This window comes from Scyliorhinus canicula, chromosome 3 (assembly GCF_902713615.1).
Source record: "Scyliorhinus canicula chromosome 3, sScyCan1.1, whole genome shotgun sequence".
Lineage (NCBI taxonomy): Eukaryota > Metazoa > Chordata > Chondrichthyes > Carcharhiniformes > Scyliorhinidae > Scyliorhinus > Scyliorhinus canicula.
The window spans coordinates 50,890,621-50,910,205 of record NC_052148.1 but is presented as its reverse complement, the minus strand read 5'-3'; the positions used below and the strand labels follow the sequence as shown (position 1 = coordinate 50,910,205).

Genomic DNA, 19,585 nt, shown 5'->3' with positions numbered 1-19,585 from the left:
CTGTGTGGGTTTCTTTCAGGTGCTCCGGTTTCCTCCCACAGATGAGCGGGTTAGGTCGATCGGCCATGCTAAATTTCCCCTTTCTGTCCAAAAGGTTAGATGGGGTTATGGGGATAGAACAGTGGCGTGGCCCTGGGCAGGGTGCTCCTTCAAAGGGCCGATGCAGAATCAATGGGCTGAATGATCTCCTTCTGCACTGTAGGGTTTTTATGATTCTATTTCCGGATTTTGTTTCAATTGCAACCTTTGTAATGATGTCCTGTGTCTTGCTTAGACTCAGTCTCTTTTTTGCAGTTTGTGCAAAACAAGATACCTTTGGCGCACAGGTCTGATTTCCAGCAATTACATTCAGAATTATTTGCAGACAACCTGCTCCAACGTATTCTTTCCTAGCATGCCAAAAGCAAAGTTTGCAGTCTCAATGAAGGGTATCCACACAAAGTTTAACCAACTATTTCACTTTATGGGTCACATTTGACCTTTTGTGTGTTTCCAATATTTTCTGTTTTTTATCAGAAAACTCTGTTTGCTTCCCTCAGGCTCCTATTGCTGTTCTAAATTGCAAATTTTTAGAACCTATGTTTAAAGTTACCTACACACTGGCTGAAATTTCCCCATTCCCCCCCCCCCCCCCACACCCACCATGGTGGGACCAACGAGCTATTGAAATCTTCCTTCACGTCGGCGGGACCAGAAAGGATGGAAAATTCCGGCCCCCGATTCTTAATTTAACTCCTCATTGTGCACTCTTTTCACCATTGATAGTGTGCTCCTCTATAGTCCTCGGCTGGAGTGACTGTCAGTCCCACACTAACCCCGTATGTTCCAGACCATTATACTACATAACAACAACAGCATCCTTTATTTATATAGCACCTCTAACATCAGTAAATGTAAGCACTTCACAGAAGCATTATATATAATCATAAAATATGTCTTTTTTCCTTAATGAATAAAAGCTTTGTTCGTACGGAATGCTTTCTGCAAAGTATAGACAATCGCGAAGTGGTTCTTGGTCAGCTAAATTTTGATATTTTTCTAAGCTGCAATGATAATGACCTTACATTTTATATTGCAAACTATCCCCCTTTGGAACTATTTACATTCTTAGATAGCGTGCACCATTCTCAGACTCCACGTTTCTTGACATTTTGTGGATCTACCATCATCTGGGGTCTCTGATCGTGCCACATGATGGTCTTCACGCAAGCAGAGCAATGCACAGATTCTGCCACTAGAGGCTTCCAGTGAGTTACAAATGGGAATACTAATCTTCCCTCTAGTGGTGGAATGCAGATTCTATTGTGTTATATCAAGTACAAATATTCCACAGGCATTGCAAATCCAATGGTTCAGAATCTCTGTCGGTCTGTTGCCACAATTTCGACAGATATGCAGTGGGAAAGACCGGAGGAGAGGGGTTTCTTCAGCACCTCCACCAGAGTTGCAGAGCAGGTGCAGCTCCAAGAAGGTTCAATATCAAAGACCCCCTCTCCCTTTACCAGGTGGCACCAGTTCAGGAAGGCAGTTCACCACCAGCTTCTCAAGGGCAATGAGCAATGTTAGTGGTGCTGTCATCCCATGAAAGAATTTTAAAAACAGCACAGTCCTGAGACCAGGCATTTCCTGGACCTATTCACCCCTATGTTTAACAGCTTAGTTCTCCTGTTCTTATTCACAACTCTGGCAAAACCCAGCATGAGTTATGGAACTACATGGTGGTCTCAAGATTCAAAGGCAGACTGGATTTGTCGTTGGGAATTGAAAGAATAATCTGACAGAGAGAATGATCAGATGTAACGGCAGTTACTTTCTCACCCCTCCACCTCTATTAATTTATATTTATAGCTGTCTTCTTCCGTTCTGAAGTTGGGAAAATCAATTGAAGGGTCAAGGCCCAAAGTGCAGTCCTTACGAAGAGGAGAGAAATCAAAGTAAGTCAAGAAATAGTGATGGACGAGTGCAGTTTGGGAATTAGTAGTGTTGGAGAGCAGAGCTTCAATGGAATGGAAAAGGATATTGACAATTTACACAAGGTCAACGCAGTGTAATTCGTAGCAAGCACCATGTTCCAACCATTATTTAATAACACCAAGCGTCACTTACAAAAGCTAGTAGATTCCAGTCAGAAGGGAATAGAGATAGTTAGAATAGATGATGGTGACTTCTCAATAGAGCGAGGGTGAGGGAAGGAATTCAAAACTTAAATAGGACAAATGGAGAACATTCAGGAGTGCATTGTCCACAACAATATTGTTAAAATTGGGTGAGATGAGGAAAGTTGTGACAGTGAAAGAGAGAGAGAGAGGACTGAGCAAGATCGGTATAAGGTGGCCTGCCCAGAAATCTGTCAGACAAGTGTCCTGCTTCATTCGCCACTGTGTCTTAGTTTCAGAGGTATCCAAAGGTAACCTTCCAGTTAGATAGATAATGGCCACAAAACAGCAGGCTGGGTGCAAGGCTTTGCTTCAGCGCCTCTTCTTCCTAAGGCACTACACCATTCTCTTGCGAATCCCAGGGCAGACAGATTTTAAATCTGTCCATCCATGAATGGGTGATTTGTTGCAGGAAGCTGCACAGCCAGCTGCTCCTGGCAACCCTTGAAAATGTCTGAAGTAACAATCGGGACTGGATCTTTCCCAGATATCATGTTGCTTTACAAGGTGCAGAATCCTACTCTCTTTGACAAACAAATGAAACATCGGTCTTTCGATTCTGTATTTACTGAGATACAGACCGTCGCCACAGTTACAAGAACACATCGACTCAACAATCTCCATGCTAAAAGCTGTTGGTGAAAGTTCAGCAATTTCAGTGACTTTTTTTTTGCAAAGTATTTGCAGGGAGCAAAGTTCAGCAGCTCTTTATCACAGAATGAAACATTTTAAAAGGACAAGTTCCTGGGCTCCAATTGTAAGGGGAAAATAGAAAAAAGTCTTGCATATGTATGGTGCTTTGCACAACCACCGATGTCTTGAGGTGTTTTATAGCCAATGAAGAGCCTTTGAAGTGCAGTCACTGTTTAACGTAGGAAACATGGATACCAATATGCATGCAGCCAACTCCTACACACAGCAATGTGATTATGACCAGATAAACTATTCTTGCGATGTTGATTGAGGAATAAATATTTGTGAGAGCATCAGGGATAGGTCCACTGACCTTCCACTAAATACTTAAATTGCAACACTAAGGGAGTGCTGTACGACTGGATGCACCTTCTTTCGGATGAAGTATCTTATTGAAATACATAAACAATCCCGTAGTACTTTTTAAAAAAAGAACAGGAAAGTTCTGACAAAGATTTATCCATTAAACAACTTTACCTAACAGAATTATTTTTAATTTATTTCATTTTTGTTCGTTGGGTGCAATTGACTGATTTGTTCCCCTAAAAAATGTTACTTTAAAAAATAATTCTTGAATGTAGGCATCACTGGCATTTATTGGCCATCCTCATTGCTTTGAAAAGGTTGCGCTGGGCCTTGTTCTTGAACTGCAAGCCGTTTGATACAAGTGAGTGCCTTGTTAGGCCTCTTCAGGGCCCCCTTAGGGAACAAACACATTGGTGTGGAACGAGGTCACATATAGACTGTAACGTTCTTCTTTTCTACGGCATAAATGCACCAATCATGCTCAAAGATTGCTGAAACAATAATGTGGGTTCTTTATCTGGACTATATAGGACTATATACAAATAATATTTACTGGGAGGCTGTGAGGCACATGCCGGATTTTGACCACTGCTGCTTGCCTGTGGGTCATGGGACTCATACATCATATCCTGTCAAGGTGGAATGTTTGACAGTAGTTTAAGATGCCACCCTTAAAGGTGTATGCACATCATGTCACAATGTAGACCAGACTTGGGTGGGTACTATGGTTCAAAATAATTCATCAGCTGCAAAGCGCTATCGGAACATGGAAATCTCAATGTAAATGCAAGTTCCTTTTTATAACTGTCCATAAGACTAGCCTGCCCCAAATCTTATTCACAACAAGGACACTAGAACTAACATCCTATTTGAACCTAACCCTCATTTCCAAACAAAGGCCCGAGATCCTCAATCCACAACACAACCACATTTCACAGAATTCTCTAAATATACGGATCACATTATGTATAAATTGCAAACGATTTCCCTAAATCCAATACCTTCAAACAACACCTCATATAATATTGAATGAATTATATTATTGGCTAAGGTGATCAGTCCGCAGCATATGATCGGAGAAATACATTTGAAGAAAGCTCCAGAATTTGAGTCTGAAAGTTTGACTATATTGAGCTTCTGGGGACCATGAGATAGAACAAAATGTAACAGCAATAACGGTCCTTTCTTTCCAAATGATCGCTCTGTCATTAAAAAAGGGAAAGTACAAATAAGAATGATAATTGCAGGCAGGCGTCGAGGATTATATTGTCTTACCTGGTTCTGGGATGATTAGCTGTCCAGTAGTCTGCACATTCCCAGCATCGTTCTCTGCCACACATTGGTAAAACCCTTCGTCTGACTTCACCAGGCCCAAAACCCGTAGGTTGCTGCCACTCTATATTACAGAGCAAATGAACATAGTGTGAAATCATGTAACGGTAACAGCACTCTTGCATCAAACCAAATACAGATTCAGTTTGTGTTTTACTGAAAAGTCAATATTTACTTAATAGGTCAGAGATAAATAGATAAGAAAACTGTGGATACACAGGTAAATGGGGACATATACTGATAGCTGCAGTGCCCATGTTTGAGCCAAAGAGACACAATTCATATTTGTTTAGTAATGAGATAGCCCGCACCCATTCTGTGCTGGGAATGGACCTACTACTGAATTCATAGAGGGCCAAATACAGGGAGGGGAGGCAGTGCTGTAGTGACATTGTCATTGGACTGGTGATCCAGAGACCCAAAGTAATACTTTGCGGTCCTGGGTTCGAATCCAGCCACGGCAGATGGTCGAAGTTGAATCTGATAAATATCTGAACCATGACCATGAAACGATCATCGTAAGAAGCCAACTGGTTCACTAATGTCTTTAGGTGAGCAAACAGGCCTCACTGACCTGGTCTGACCTCCATGTGACTCCAGATCCACAGTAATGTGGTTAACTCTTAAGCCATTCAGTTGTCAAAGTCAATAAAAAGGGGAAAAAAGCGGACGGACAACTTAGCATCGACCCAAGCACTGGAAGTGTCAATGGGAAACCCAGCCTCGCCGACCCTACAAAGGTCTCCTTTGTAACATTTGTCTCACAGACTACTCAAGCAGCAGCCTGACACAGTCATTCTCACAGGATCATACCTTATCTCACAGAATCATACCCTTCAGATAATGTCCTATCACCATCCCACCAGCCGGGCAGACCTGTAGCCATCTCAGATGGCCACCTGCAAAGGACCATGGGAATTATGGTCAACCCAGGACTCAGACACACTCAGAGCTTGTATGTGTAATTGCAACCCAGATAGCTAGACGTGATCAAAACCCCCGCTCGCTTGCATTCTAATGGCCCATTTCCCCAGAACAAAAGGACTGTACTCGGGTAACTGATACAGATGCAGACTGACCGGCACCACTCCCTTTGCTAAGAAAGCCCAAACAGCCAAGGTCTATGACCGCTCAGGACTCGCCTAGCCATCAAGGCACCCGCCCCTTTATTGGCCAAAATCGAAGGAAGTGATCGAAGCCTGTTGAAATATTGGGTCCAAAGCTAAGGACCACCCCAAAGAGCGCAAAATCACACAGGGATAAAAAGAGACACTGCCACGTGTTTGGTCTCTCTTGGCCCCGGCCTACACCTAAAACCAAGTCTAGCATTATGACTAGAAGACAAGTTCAAGACCAATGATCGCTACCAGACGGATGAGCCCAGCAGAAATGAAGCCACGTCCACCCAGCCACTCAAGATCCGAACAAAGGCCTAGTTAATCTTCATAGAGCCGGTTGCCCTGAAGTTAAGTATAGGTTATTGCAGTTGTTAGGTGTAGTTTAACTTGTAGTGTTTTATGTTGCATGTCAAGTTAATTCTTGTGTGTAAATAAACTATCTTTGAACTTGAACTGACTAACTGGTTGTTTGGTCTTTGATCGATATCTGGTAAAGCCTTGTGGTGGTATCATTTGATAACTTGCGACTCTGAAAAGCAATATAATCATTAATAACTACCATATCTAGTAAATTTGGCAACATTATTGGTGCCGATTGGTGGGATAGTATTCCACTCATTGAAAAAGAGCAACAATATTGGTGACTCCGGTGCCGATTTGGCAACAGACCCAGCAGGGGTGGGGGCACAATGGTTATTCAGTCAGGAGAGAGTTTCCTCAACATCAACTCCAGACCCAATGAAGTCCGCAGGTCAAACATAGACAAGGAAACCTCCTGCTGATTGCCATGCTCAGCTGATGAATCAGTACTCCTCCATATTGAATACCACTTAGAGGAAGCACCGAGGGTGGCAAGGGCACAGAATCGCAGAATATGCTCTGGGTGCGGGTCTTCAATGTCCATCCCAAGAGCACCTCTACTGACTGAGCTGGCTGAGTCCTAAAGGACATAGCTGCTAGACTGGGTATGCGCAGGTGGTGAGGGAAACAACAAGAGGGAAAAACATACTGGGCCGGATTCTCCGATTCTGGGGCTATGTTCCCAGGCCGGCTTGGGAGCGATGAAACACTGGTGCAAAACGGCCACAGATTCCCTGTTTTGCTGGGAGCTAGCAGAACAGCAGCGTAGAGCACCCGGCTCTAGTTGCCGATACGCCCCGGCAAATTGCCGGGTCCGTGGCCGCACATGCGCACGCCGGCAGCCTGCAGCGGCCGTGCCGTGCAACATGACGGCGACCGCTTGTGGACCCTGCCGGCAAAATAGTCTACCCTCCCCGTCAATCGGCCTTCCCTGACTGTGGCGGCACTTGACTGAGTCTGCAGCCACCATGCCGTGTTCCCGATGGGTGAGACCATGAGAGACCCACGGCGTTGAAAACTCGGCTGGTTGGGGGCGGAGTATCGGCAGGGGGTGTGCCATCCGGCAATATCCTGAAGCTATCGATGCGTGGTGCGGCATACTCCTAGAGTACGCCTCTTTGGAAGGGGCAGAGCATTGCAAAAGCGGCGCCACCCCCGATTTGGTCGTAAACTTGGATTCTCCAACCGGTCGCCAATCGCGATTTCAACGTCGGCGACCGGAGAATCCAGCCCACTGGACCTCATTCTCACTAACCTGCCTGTCACAAATACATCTGTCCATGACAGTGTCAGTAGGAGTGACCACCTCATAGTACTTATGAAGATGAAGTCCCACCTTCACATTGTGTTGTGCGGCACTACTATTGTGTTGAATGGGATAGATTCAGAATAGATCTAGCAACTCTAGGCTGGGCATCCATGATGTGCTGTGGGCCATCATCAACAGCAGAATTATACTCGGGCACAACCTGTAAACTCATAGCCTGGCATATCCCCCACTCTACCATTACCTCAAAGCCAGGGGATCAACTCTGGTACAATGTCAATGAAGAGTGCAGGAGGGCATGCCAGGAGCAGCACAAAATGCACCAAAGAATGAGGTGTAACCTGTAAACCTGGTGAAGTCACAACACAGAACTACTTGTATGCCAAACAACATAAGTAGCAAGTGATAGACAGAGCTAAGCAATCCCTCAAACAGTGGATCAGATCTAGGCTCTGCAGTCATGTCACATCAAGCCATGAATGATGGTGGACAATTAAACACCTCACTGGAGGAGGAGGCTCCCCAAATAACCCCAACCTCAATGATGGACGAGCCCAGCATATCTGTCCAAAAGATAAGGCTGAAGCATTCACAATAAACTTCAGCCAGAGGTGCCGAGTGGATGATTCATCTCAGTATCTTCCAGAGGTCCCCAGCATCAGAGATGCCAGGCTACAGACAAGTAGATTCACCCCACACGATATCAGGAAATGGCTGAAGGCACTCAATACTGCAAAGGCAATATTCCCTACCCTGACAATATTCCATAGAATCTCTGCAGTGTAGAAGGACGCCATCCAGATGATCAACTCTGCTCTGACCCTCTGCAAAGCACCCCACCTAGGCCCAATCCCCCACCTTATATCGTAACCCCACCTAACCTGCACATCTTTGTACTGTGGGTGGAAACCAGAGCACCAGGAGGAAACCCATGCAGAAACGGGGAAAGCTTGCAAACTTTACACAGTCACCCAAGGCTGCAATTGAACCCGGGTTCGTGGCGCTTTGAAGCAGCAGTGCTAAACACTGTGCTACCATGCCGACTTAGCACTTAGGTTTGTGCTCCAGAACTTTCCACAACCCTAAACAGTTCCAGTATATCTACAACACTGGGATATACCTGGCAATGTGGAAAATTACCCAGCTGTGTTCTGTACGCAAAAGCAGGAAAAATCCAACCTGGCCAATTACTGCCCTGTCAGTCTCCTCTTAATCACCTGTAAAATGAGGGAAGGGGTCATCAACAATGCTATCAAGCAGCACTTACTCAGCAATAGTCTGCTCACTGATGCTGAGTTAGGGTTCTGCCAGCATCACACAGCTCCAGACCTTAATACGGCTTTGGTTCAAACATGGACAGAAAAGCTGAACCCGAGAAGTGAGGTGAGAGTGACTGCCCTTGACATCAAGGCAGCATTTGACAAAATATGGCATCAAGGAGCACTAGCAGAACCAGGGGCAATAGGAATCAGGGGAAAGCTCTTCTTTGCTTGGAGGCACAAAGGATGATGGTTTGGTTGTTGGAGATCAGTCACCTCAGTCCCATGACATGACTGTCGGAGTTCCTAATGATAGTGTCCTAGGCCCAAACATCTTCAGCTACTCATTAATTATCTTCCTTCCAACATATGATCAGATGTAGGGCATTTGCCCAGGATTTTGCGATGGTCAATTTCACTTCTAGCTCCTAAAAGTTTTCTGGTTCCCCCCCCCCCCCCCCCCCCCCACAGGTGCCGTTGCATCTGGATCTGGACCAGTTGTGTGGACCAGTTCTAAACGGCGCCCTGGTGAGGCCTTCTAGGCATAGCCATTGAGTACAGGGCAGCGGGTGAAGTAATCAGGCTAATTTAAATATGCAAATCTGGCCCATAGAGGATGAGATCCATAGCTGGGTGACTCGGAATCGGCCAGGCACCTGGCGGGAGCCCGATGTAGTGCTCTTACGTGATTCACCCATTTCTCTTGCAGAAGCTTGCATTTGAAGGAATAATGGGAATCAGCAGTCCCTCCCAATATGTAGATGCGTCCCAAAAATCAATTCCAGCCAATCCTCAAGCCACATAATTTGGGAAAAGGACTGAGACCAATTTTGTCCCCATAAATTATAATATTCAGAAAGATGTGGATAAACCTGACAGATAGACATATGACAAAGATAAATGTAAATAGACAATGGGAAATCAGTTTTGAAAACTAATAGAAATTTAGCTAAAATCAAGAAAATGAAGACTATTTGACATGTAATGTATCATAGCCATCCCGTTCTTACCTGCTACGTGCAAATACTATTTTTCATCATGCTTCAATGGATAAGGAATAAGAGTTAGAACTCTGGCTGGCATTTCCTTTGCCAATCCATGAACTCTGAGATCACCAGCTGAATTCGACTCAATCATCAGTAACTGGAGAACAAACTTGAGACTATCTACTCTGCATGGTTTCACATCCCAACTGCCCATTGAACCATCAGGGCGGTTAGTTGTTATAACTGAAAGGCCTCCTTCTTCTTGCTGTGTCCCATTATCTCTCCTTATGTAAATATAGTAATGAAGCTGTTACCATTCTGGACTAATAATTGCAGTGCTGGAAATTCATGCCAATTAATAAAGTAGAATTTATCAAAGCTGGCTATCCCCAAAATTAAATAACTATGAAGAATTGCTGATTTGTGGCAAAACATAGAACATAGAACATAGAACATTACAGCGCAGTACAGGCCCTTCGGCCCTCGATGTTGTGCCGACCTGTGAAACCCCTCTAAAGCCCATCTACACTATTCCCTTATCGTCCATATGCCTATCCAATGACCATTTGAATGCGTTTAGTGTTGGCGAGTCCACTACTGTTGTAGGCAGGGCATTCCACGCCCTTACTACTCTCTGAGTAAAGAACCCACCTCTGACATCTGTCCTATATCTATCACCCCTCAATTTAAAGCTATGTCCCCTCGTGCTAGATATCACATGATTGACTGATGCTCTTCAAGGAAGGAATCTTCCTCTTCCGCCAATTTCGCACTACATGGCTTTCTCTGAATGCTCTTGGAACTGTCAAAACAACTCAATTGTGCAAACAACATTCGCAAGACAATTGGAGATGGGCAAAAGGTGTAGCCATAGAATCGGAGAATGGTTACAACACAATAAGAGGCCATTCTGCCCATCATGCCCAAGCCTGTTCCCTGGCTAGCAATTCAGTTTGTCCCACTTTCCTGCCCTGTTCCCGTAGCCCTGTAAATCTGATCTCTTCGCATAATTATCTAATCCCATTTCTGAAAGCCAGAATTAAATTGATCTCCATCACCCTCTCAGGCAGTGCATTCCAGATCATAACCTTTTTGTTTTGTCCTTTCGCTGGATGTGGGTATTGCACGCGAGGCCAGCATTTATTTCCCAACCCTAATTGCACTTGAGAAGGTGGTTGTGAGCTGCCTTCTCGAACCGCTGCAGTCCAGGCTGTGCACAAAAAGATTTTCCTCATATCTTATCAGGCCCACTTCCTGAGAATAAAAATATTCTTGATTATTGTTGACCTTTAAATTTATTGTTTTAAACTCATCAGGACATTGTGTTTATATTCTGGGCGCGATTCTCCGCCCCCCACGACAGGTCAGAGAATAGCGGGAGGGCCTTCCCGACATTTTTCCCGACCTCCCGCTATTCTCCCCCCCCCCCCCCCCCCCCCCCACGGCCGCCCCACGACACGAATCGCTGCTCGCCGTTTTTTTACGGCGAGCAGTGATTCTCCCCTATCCGATGGGCCGATTTCCCAGGCCTTTACAGCCGTTTTCACGAACTCCAACACACCTGCTCTCACAGTTCGTGAAAACGGCCGCAAAGTGCCATTCTCGAGAACCATGGCACCGATTGGCACGGCCGCACCACGGCCTTGCCAAGGGTGGCATGGGCCCGCGATCGGTGGGCACCAATCGCAGGCAGCAGGTCCGAACCCCACGCTCTCTTTGTTCCTCCGCCGCCCCGCTGGATCAGTCCACGGGGCGGCTGAGGGGCATAACGGCCCGCGCATGCGCGGGTTTCACGCATATGCATGATGACGTCATCCGTGCATGCACGGGTTGGAGCCTTCCAATCCGCGCATGCGCGGCTGACGTCATCGTGCGCGTCAGCCGCCGTTACCCTTGGTGAAGTTCGCTAAGCCTGCGATGCCGAGGTCACGGGGCCCCGCTGCTAGCCCCGACCGGGGAGCAGAATCGGGTCCCGGGAGGGGGCGCGGAGGCTGCCGGGAAACACGGCCAGTTTCACGGCAGCCTTCACGACTCTCCGCATTTGCGGAGAATCGCGCCCTCTGTTTTTACAACAATCAATTCATGGTCACCATGACTGAGACGAGCTTAATTAATTAATTGAATTTAAATTCCACCAGCTGCCATGGTGCGATTTGAACCCATGTATAACACCAGAGCATTTGATTAGGGCTTAGGAATCTAGAATACCAGTCCAGAGGCATTACTTCATAATGGGACATAAAAACTTTACATAAAATAAAAAATGTTACATAGCACAGCCTTCTGGGAGAAATCAAGCCATCATTGTTAATATTATTCTATAGCCAATCATGAACTAACTTCATCCTTTTGCTGCTACTTTTGGAATTCTTTTTGAATTAAAGAAATATGTCAATTTGATGAAGATTAATTCAAACTACGCAGATGAAAATGCAACACAAGGAATCACAGTTAAGAAAAGTGAAATAGGATGCGATCTAATGTCCTTTACAGCTGAGTAAACTGTTTATCAAATGAGTATCAAATATGGATCATGTCCAAGCTATTAACATCACTGTTGCTTTCTCCAGCTCATTGTTAAGAATGAATTTTTGGTTTGATGCCAGTATTTCTATTGCCCCACTGTGAAATAAATCAAAGCATTTCAGAGACCTAGCTCACCTCTGTGCTTCTGCCCTGGCGCTCAGGATTGCTGACTGCTATCTCTAACTATACTGCTGGATGAAGGTCCCATCAAGCTGCCACATTAAAGATCAATTTCCATAAATAGGATGTTAAAATCCTCTACCGTACTCAGCTAAATACCCTGACAACAGGATAGTTTTATAGGCATGAGGAGCCCTCCAGTACCTCCTACAAATCAGTGTACGTTCACCAAATGAACCACAATGGCTCAAAGAAGACCGCTTACCGCCACACCCTCAAGAGCAACAAGAAATGGACAATCAATGTTGGTCTTGCCATTGGTCCCCATATACCCAGAATGAATAAATAAAAATACAGTAAATTCTGCAGAATTATTTGCCCAAGAAATCAACCTTGACTGTGTCCTCACTACACTTCTGTTTCATGTATAAGGACAGCAGCCTTCTTCAATGGCCTGTCTCAGTGACAGATTTTATCAAACTGATCTAAGATAGCAGCCGACAGTGAGCTTGCCTCATGGCAGAGTCATATGACTACGGCAAGCCAAATCAGACATGTAGTGCTGCTACATTTCAAAACCCAAGCAACTCCCAGGCTTTACGTCATCTGCAAATTTTGAGAGTGTGCCTCGTACACCCAAGTTGAAGTCATGAATGAATATCAAAACCATCAGTGGTACTGTACAAAACCCTGGAGAACTTCCCTACTGCACACATCCCTCCAATGTGAAAACAGCTACTTAATAAACGGGAATGAAGTAGTAACTGGAAGGGTATGCGAGTCAGGAGAGGTGGTGAGCAGGAAGGTCCAGGAGGGAGCATAGGAACATAAGAAATCAGAGCAGGGAGGTCATTTGGCTCCTCAAGCCTGCTCCATCATTCAACTAGATCCTGGCTAATCTTCCACCTCAACATCATTTTCCTGCACTATCCCCATATTTCTTGATATCTTTAACATCTAGAAATCTATTGATCTCTGCATTGAACATACTTAATGACTGAGCTGTCACAGCCCTCTGGAGCAGAGAATTCCAAATAATCATCACCCTCAGTGATTAAATCTCTCCTCACCACAATCCTTGGGTGAAATTCTCCGACCCCCAGCAGGGTCGGAGAATCGCCTGGGGCCGCCGAAAATCCCGCCCCCGCCGTGGCAGAGATTCTCCGCCACCCGGGAAGTGGCGGTGGCGGGATTCTCGCCACTCCGATCGGAGAGGCCCCTGCGGTGATTCTCCGGCCCGGATGGGCCAAAGTCCCGCCGCTGGGAGGCCTCTCCCGCCGCCGTGGTTTGAACCACCTCTGGGACGGCGGGATCAGCGGCGCGAGCGGGCCCCGGGGTCCTGGGGGGGGGGGGGGGGCGGGGGGTCGATCGAACACCGGGGGGTGCCCCCACGGTGGCCTGGCCCGCGATCGGGGCCCCCCGCTCAGACTCCGGGCCAGTTCCCTGGGTGCACTATTTCTCCTCTGCGGCCACCATGGCGGAAGCGGAAGAGAACCCCACATCGCGCATGCGCCGGCAGTGATGTTAGTGGCCAGCTGCCGCTGACGTCACTGCCGGTGCATGCGCCAACCGGCGAAAGCCTTTCGGCCAGCCCCGCTACCGGGGGTGCCGGTTTTTTGCGCCAGTCTTCTGGTGGCAACCGCTCCGGCACGGGGCTGGCCCCCAAAGATGGGGAGAATTCCCCACCTTTGGGGAGGCGCGACCCCTGAGTGGTTGGCGCCACTCCCCTACGCCGGGACCCTCCGTCACGCCGGGTAGGGGAGAATCCCGCCCAATATTCCTACTCACCCCTTATTCTGAGACTGTATGCCCTATTCCAGGCACCCACAGCCAGGGGAAATATTCTTCCTGCATCTACTTTGTCAAAACTTTTAAGAATATCGTATGTTTCAATGAGATCACCTATCATTCTTTTAAACTCGAGAAAACATGGACCTAGCCTCCTAAATCTCTCCTCATAGGACAATCCCACCATCCCAAGAATCAGCATAGTGAAACTTTGTTGCAGTCCTTCTATGGCAAGTATATCCTTCCTTAGGTAAGAATGCCAAACTACATAATAATACAGGTGTAGTCTCACAAGGGTCTATGCAATTGCAGCAAGACATGTTTAAGGCCAATATACCATTTATTTTCAAGAAGAAAAAGAGACAAGGTAAAGGTTCAAGGGTAGCACTGTTAATCAAGGGTGGGATTGGTGCAATAGCTAGAGATGACCTTGGCTGAGAAGGTCAGCATGTATAATTGGTTTGGGTGGAGATGGAGAATAGTAGGGGGAAGAAGTTGGGGTAGTCCACAGGCCATAATATGCTACAAGGAGAAATATAGTGGGCTTGTGATAAAGAGATAGCAATAATTATGGATGACTTTAATTTGCACATAAACTGGAAAAAATCAGATTGACAGTCGGAGCCTGGATGATGAGTTCAAAATAGTTCCTTCGAGCGGCATGTTCTATAACCGACCAGAAAGCAGGTTATATTGGACTTGGTATTGTGCAATGTGATTGGATTAATTAATGACCTCAGAATGAAGGAATCCCTAGCTGGCAGCGACCACAATATGATTCAATTTTATATCTAATTGAAAGGGAGAACAGTGGGCATAAGACTAATATTTTAAATCTTAAATATGGGTATGAAAGATGAGCTGGGTGAAATGAACTGGGATATTAGGCTAGGGGATACATCATAGAGAAGCTTTGGCAGACGTCTAAGGGGATAATTCAGAATACACAGAATAAGTATATTCCTACTATAAAGAAAAATTCTAAATGGGGGACCCACCAGCAATGGTTAACTGAAGGAGTTAGGAAAAGCAACAAACGTAAGGAAAAAGCATATAACTGTGCAAAGATGAATGGCAGATCAAATGAATGGCCAGAATATAAATAACAGTGGAGAATGACTAAAAGGTTTATCAGGAGAAAGGAATTAGAATATGAGAGGAATCACAGAAAAATACAGTGCAGAAAAGGCCGTTCGGCCAATTGGATCTGCACCATCACAGAAAAGGCACCTGCTGTGCCATTCCTAATCCCATTTGCCAGCACTTGGCTCGTAGCTTCGAATGTGTAATGAACTCCAATTGGCTTTATTGGTTGGCCAATTGGAGTATGAGCTCCCTCAATGATAGCTCATTGAGGGGGCCCATATAATCGCCTGTGTAGGCTTTGTGAGCCAGTTTTAAGTTGACTGGACTGCTAGCAGCACTGTTTGTAGCTGCTCCTGTAATATCGTTATCGTAAATAAATATTGGTGTGGTGACGGAACTCCTGCCTCCCGTGGATTACTACAGAATGCCAAGACATGCCAAATGCTCATCCAGGTACTTTTTAAAGAAAGAGAGGCATCCCACCTCTCCCACCCTCCCAGGCAGTGCCTTCCAGACTGTCACCACCCTCTGGCTAAAAATGTTTATCCTCAAATCCCCCCTGAACCTCCCCCAAAAATCCCACCCTTCAACTTGAACTTGTAACCAACCTCGTAACCAACCATTCAACTAAGGGGAACAGCTGTTCCCTATCCATGCAGTCCATGCCTCTCATAATCTTGTACACCTCTTAAGCTAGGTAGAAATGTAAAAATGACAGCAAGAGTTTGTATAGGTAATTAAACTGGAAAAGGGTTGGTAAAGTGAGCATTAGTCTTCATGAGAGTAAGAATGGGAACTAAATAGCAGATAATAAGGAAATTGCAAATGAAATGAATGAATATTTTGCTTACGAAAGCATTCCACTAATAGCTGTAAGAGAGGGGAACTTGCTGGAATTATAATCACTAGGGTAGTGGTTCTGAACACACTGATGGAGCTGCAGGCTGACGGTCTCTGAGTGGAGATGGTCTTCATCCAAGGGTATTAAAAGAGGTGGCGAATGAGGTAGTGAATACGTTCATGTTCATTTTCCAAAAATCCCTATAGATTCTGGAAAGGTTCCATCAGACTGGAAAGTAGCAAATATAACTCTTCTATTCCAGGAAGGAGAGAGGCAGAAAACAGGAAACTACAGGCCTGTTAACAGGCTGGTTTAGCTCACGTGGCTAAATCGCTGGCTTTTAAAGCAGACCAAGCAGGCCAGCAGCACGGTTCGATTCCCGTACCAGCCCCCCCGGACAGGCGCCGGAATGTGGCGACTAGGGGCTTTTCACAGTAACTTCATTGAAGCCTACTCATGACAATGAGCGATTTTCATTTCATTTTCATTTATGTCTGTCATGGGGGAGGTGTTAGAAATGATCATTACAGAAGTCATAGCTGGGCAATTATAAAAACTCAAGGTAATCAGGAAGAGTCATCATGGTTTTATGAAAGAAAAAACATGTTTGACCAATTTATTAGTTCTTTGAAGGAACAACATGTGCTGTGGATAGCAGGGATCATGTAGACGTACTTACCTGGAATTCCAGAATGTGGTGGAAGTGAAGCCACTGAATATTTTTAAGGTAGAGGTAGATGGACCCTTGTTAGTCAAGGGAATCAAAGGTTAATGGGGAAAGATGGGAATTTGGAGCTTGAAACTCAAACAGTTCAGCCATGATCTTATTGAATGGTGCAGCAGACTCAAAGGGTGAATGGCCTACTTCTGCTCCTATTTAGTATGTTTGTATGCCTTCCCAGTTGCTTGTAGCACCTGCATGCGAGTTTTCAGTGACTCTTGAACAAGGACACCCAGATGCCTTTGGACATGAACACTTCCCAATCTCTCACAAATTAAGAAATACGGGGGGCACAATTCGGCAGACTTAAGTTAATGTCCAGGTGCCGAGAAACACCCCACTATTCAACGGCACTTTGCACTCTCTCCACTGAGGCCACACTTGGAGGCATTTCCTGCTGGCGAGCCTCGCAGTTCGGAGTGCCATTTTGTCTGGCTTCCCCGATCTCCCCCCCGCCCCCCACCCCACCCATGCTCTTCTGACCCCTACACATCTTCTACCTTGGGGAGACCCCTGCGAATGCCACCTCATCCCCCCCTTTACCTGATATGCCCCCCCCCCCCCCCCAGGCCAGATCCCTTGTAGTGTCAACCTATCTTCCAGGCACCCAGGCATTCCCAGCCTGGCACCCTGCCAGTGCCAGGATGGCACTGCCAGAGTAGTCAGTTGGCACTGGGGTGCTGAGCTGGCAATGCCAAGGTATCCGTGTGCCAGAGGGAGAGCCAAGGTTTCACCCTGCCCTGTCCTTGATCACCTGGGGGTCTCCAATGGCCTGGGGGACCCCCCCCCCCCCCCCCCCCCCCCCCCCAGGTCCCATTGTGCTTGCTCCAAGTTTGTGTGGTCCGGTTCTAAATTGCTTCCTGACAAAGTCTCTCAGGCATGACTATTGAGACCCAGGCGCCAGGTGAATCTGACAGATGTCTATGATGAATACTTAAATGGACAAACTGCTCCTGTGAAGACAAAATCCAGATTGCGACATCTCGCAACATGCAATGTTTCGAGCGGCGCGAATCTTGTGAGAGGTCTCTTCCCAAAACCAAGTCGGGCGCGATGAGGCTGCTGATCTGCATCCTCGGTCTTTTTGTTTATACCCACTGTGATGAACAGTATTAATAACTGCCGTAAACGGTACCTGACCTTTAATACCTTGCCCCTTTAAGAGGCTTGGAACCCTCGGGGACTCCGCCTCTGGCTACGCCCCCAGGAAACGGTATATAGGATAAGGCTCCATGTGGTGAGCACACTTCTCTCGAATGCTGTCCTGTTCTCTGTAGATTAAAGCCTTTTGATTTCCGACATCGCTCTCGCGTCGTAATTGAGGGTGCCTCACCCACCAAAGTGGCTGAGAGTTGCCATGACCTAAACGACGACAGGAAACAGGTGCCCTACACCTCAACGTGGTGCCAAGTTGGAAAGAATGTGGCACAGGTACCACAGTGTCTCCCTGGTGATGTGGCATATATTGTCCAACAGTTCCATAAAGGACACACTGATCCTTTATGCCCTCAGTCTCCTTCTTCACTTTTGAGCCCTGTTCAGTTAATGCGGCCTCCGGATCTTTACACTGCCCTGCGTTCCCCTGGTGCTGGGTGTTCCCCAAGTCCTGCTGCTCATTGTTGGAAGCCTGGAATGCATCTGATATTGGCTTCTTTTATTATTAATTGATTGGATCAGGGCATCGCTGAGTCGGCCAGCATTCATTGCCCATCCCCAATTCTCCTTGAGAAGGTAGTGCCTTCTTAAACTGCTAGAGTCTTTGTGTTGTAAGGACAGCAATAATGCTGGGAGGAAGGGAGTTATAGGAATTTGACCCAATGACAGTGAAGGAACGGTGATATAGTTCCAAGTCAAGTTGGTGAGTGACTTGTAGGTGAACTTGCAGGTGACAGTGTTTCCATGCCTCTGTTACCCTTGTCCTTCTAGCTGGTAGAGGCCATTGGTTTATGCAGCTATTGAAGGAGACTTGGTGGGTGAGTTGCTGCAGTGTATCTTGTAGATGGAACACATCAATGACACTGTGCATTAGTGGTGGAAGGAGTGAATGATGAAGGTGATGGATAGGGTGCCAATCAAGTGAGTTGCTTTGCCCTGGATGGTGTTGAGCTTCTTGAGTGCTGTTGGAGCTAGATTCATCCAGGAAAGCCTCAAAATAAGGGGGAACAGATTTAGGACTGCATTGAGGAGGGTCTTCTTCACCCAAAAGGTTCTGAATCTGTGGAATTCCCTACCCAGTGAAGCAGTTGATGCTACCTCGTTGAATGTTTTTCAGGGAAAGATAGCTACATTTTTGAACAGTAAAGGAACTAAGGGTTATGGTGAGTGGGCGGGTAACTGGAGCTGACTCCACAAAAAGGTCAGCCATGAGCTTATTTAATGGAGGAGCATGCTCAAACAGCCAGGTGGCTACTCCTGCTCCTAGTTCTTCTGTTCAAGTGATTTGTGCCATGAAGGTGGTGGAATGGGCTTTGAAGAGTGAGGAGGGAGTTATTCTCCACAGAATTCCAAGCCTCTGACCTGCTGTTGTAGCCATAGTATTTATATGGCTAGTGCTATTTATTTTCTGGTCAATGGTTGTCCCCAAGATGTTAATATCCCCCAAGTTGGGTGACTTATCCAGTACCAGCCTTTCTAATACCTTCTCATTATCTATCTTTATCTCATCCAGTATCTCAAGAACCTCCTCATTTATTGCAGCTTTGGCAATGTCTTCTTAGATAAACACCGATGCAAATGACTCATTTAGTCTCTCAGCCGTGCCTTCTGCCTCCAGCCATGGGTCTCCATTTTGATCCCAATTAGCCCACTGCTCCTCTGACAACCTTTTTACTGTTAATATACCCATATAAGATCTCTGGATTGCCTTTTGCTGTGAGCTACAATAACACGTAACCAAACAGTTTTGTTCAGAATCAATAATCAAGCCAACATTGTTCTAGTTAATTTAATTTGAACTAAGTCCAGTGGAACATGTTAAATTGAAGGTGCATTAATGTTAGTTTCTCCAGTAAATCAGGGTAATGTCA

At 46.1% G+C, this 19,585-nt stretch overlaps 1 protein-coding gene across 1 annotated transcript in view; it reads right to left on the bottom strand.

Moving 5' to 3' along the window:
• Positions 1-19,585, bottom strand: part of dcc (DCC netrin 1 receptor) — a 1,518,136-nt gene that overhangs the window by 505,435 nt on the left and 993,116 nt on the right. Inside the window, exon 9 of the mRNA XM_038792949.1 lies at positions 4,431-4,551. Coding sequence (XP_038648877.1) covers positions 4,431-4,551 — 121 coding nt within the window. The remainder of the gene's footprint in view (positions 1-4,430; positions 4,552-19,585) is intronic.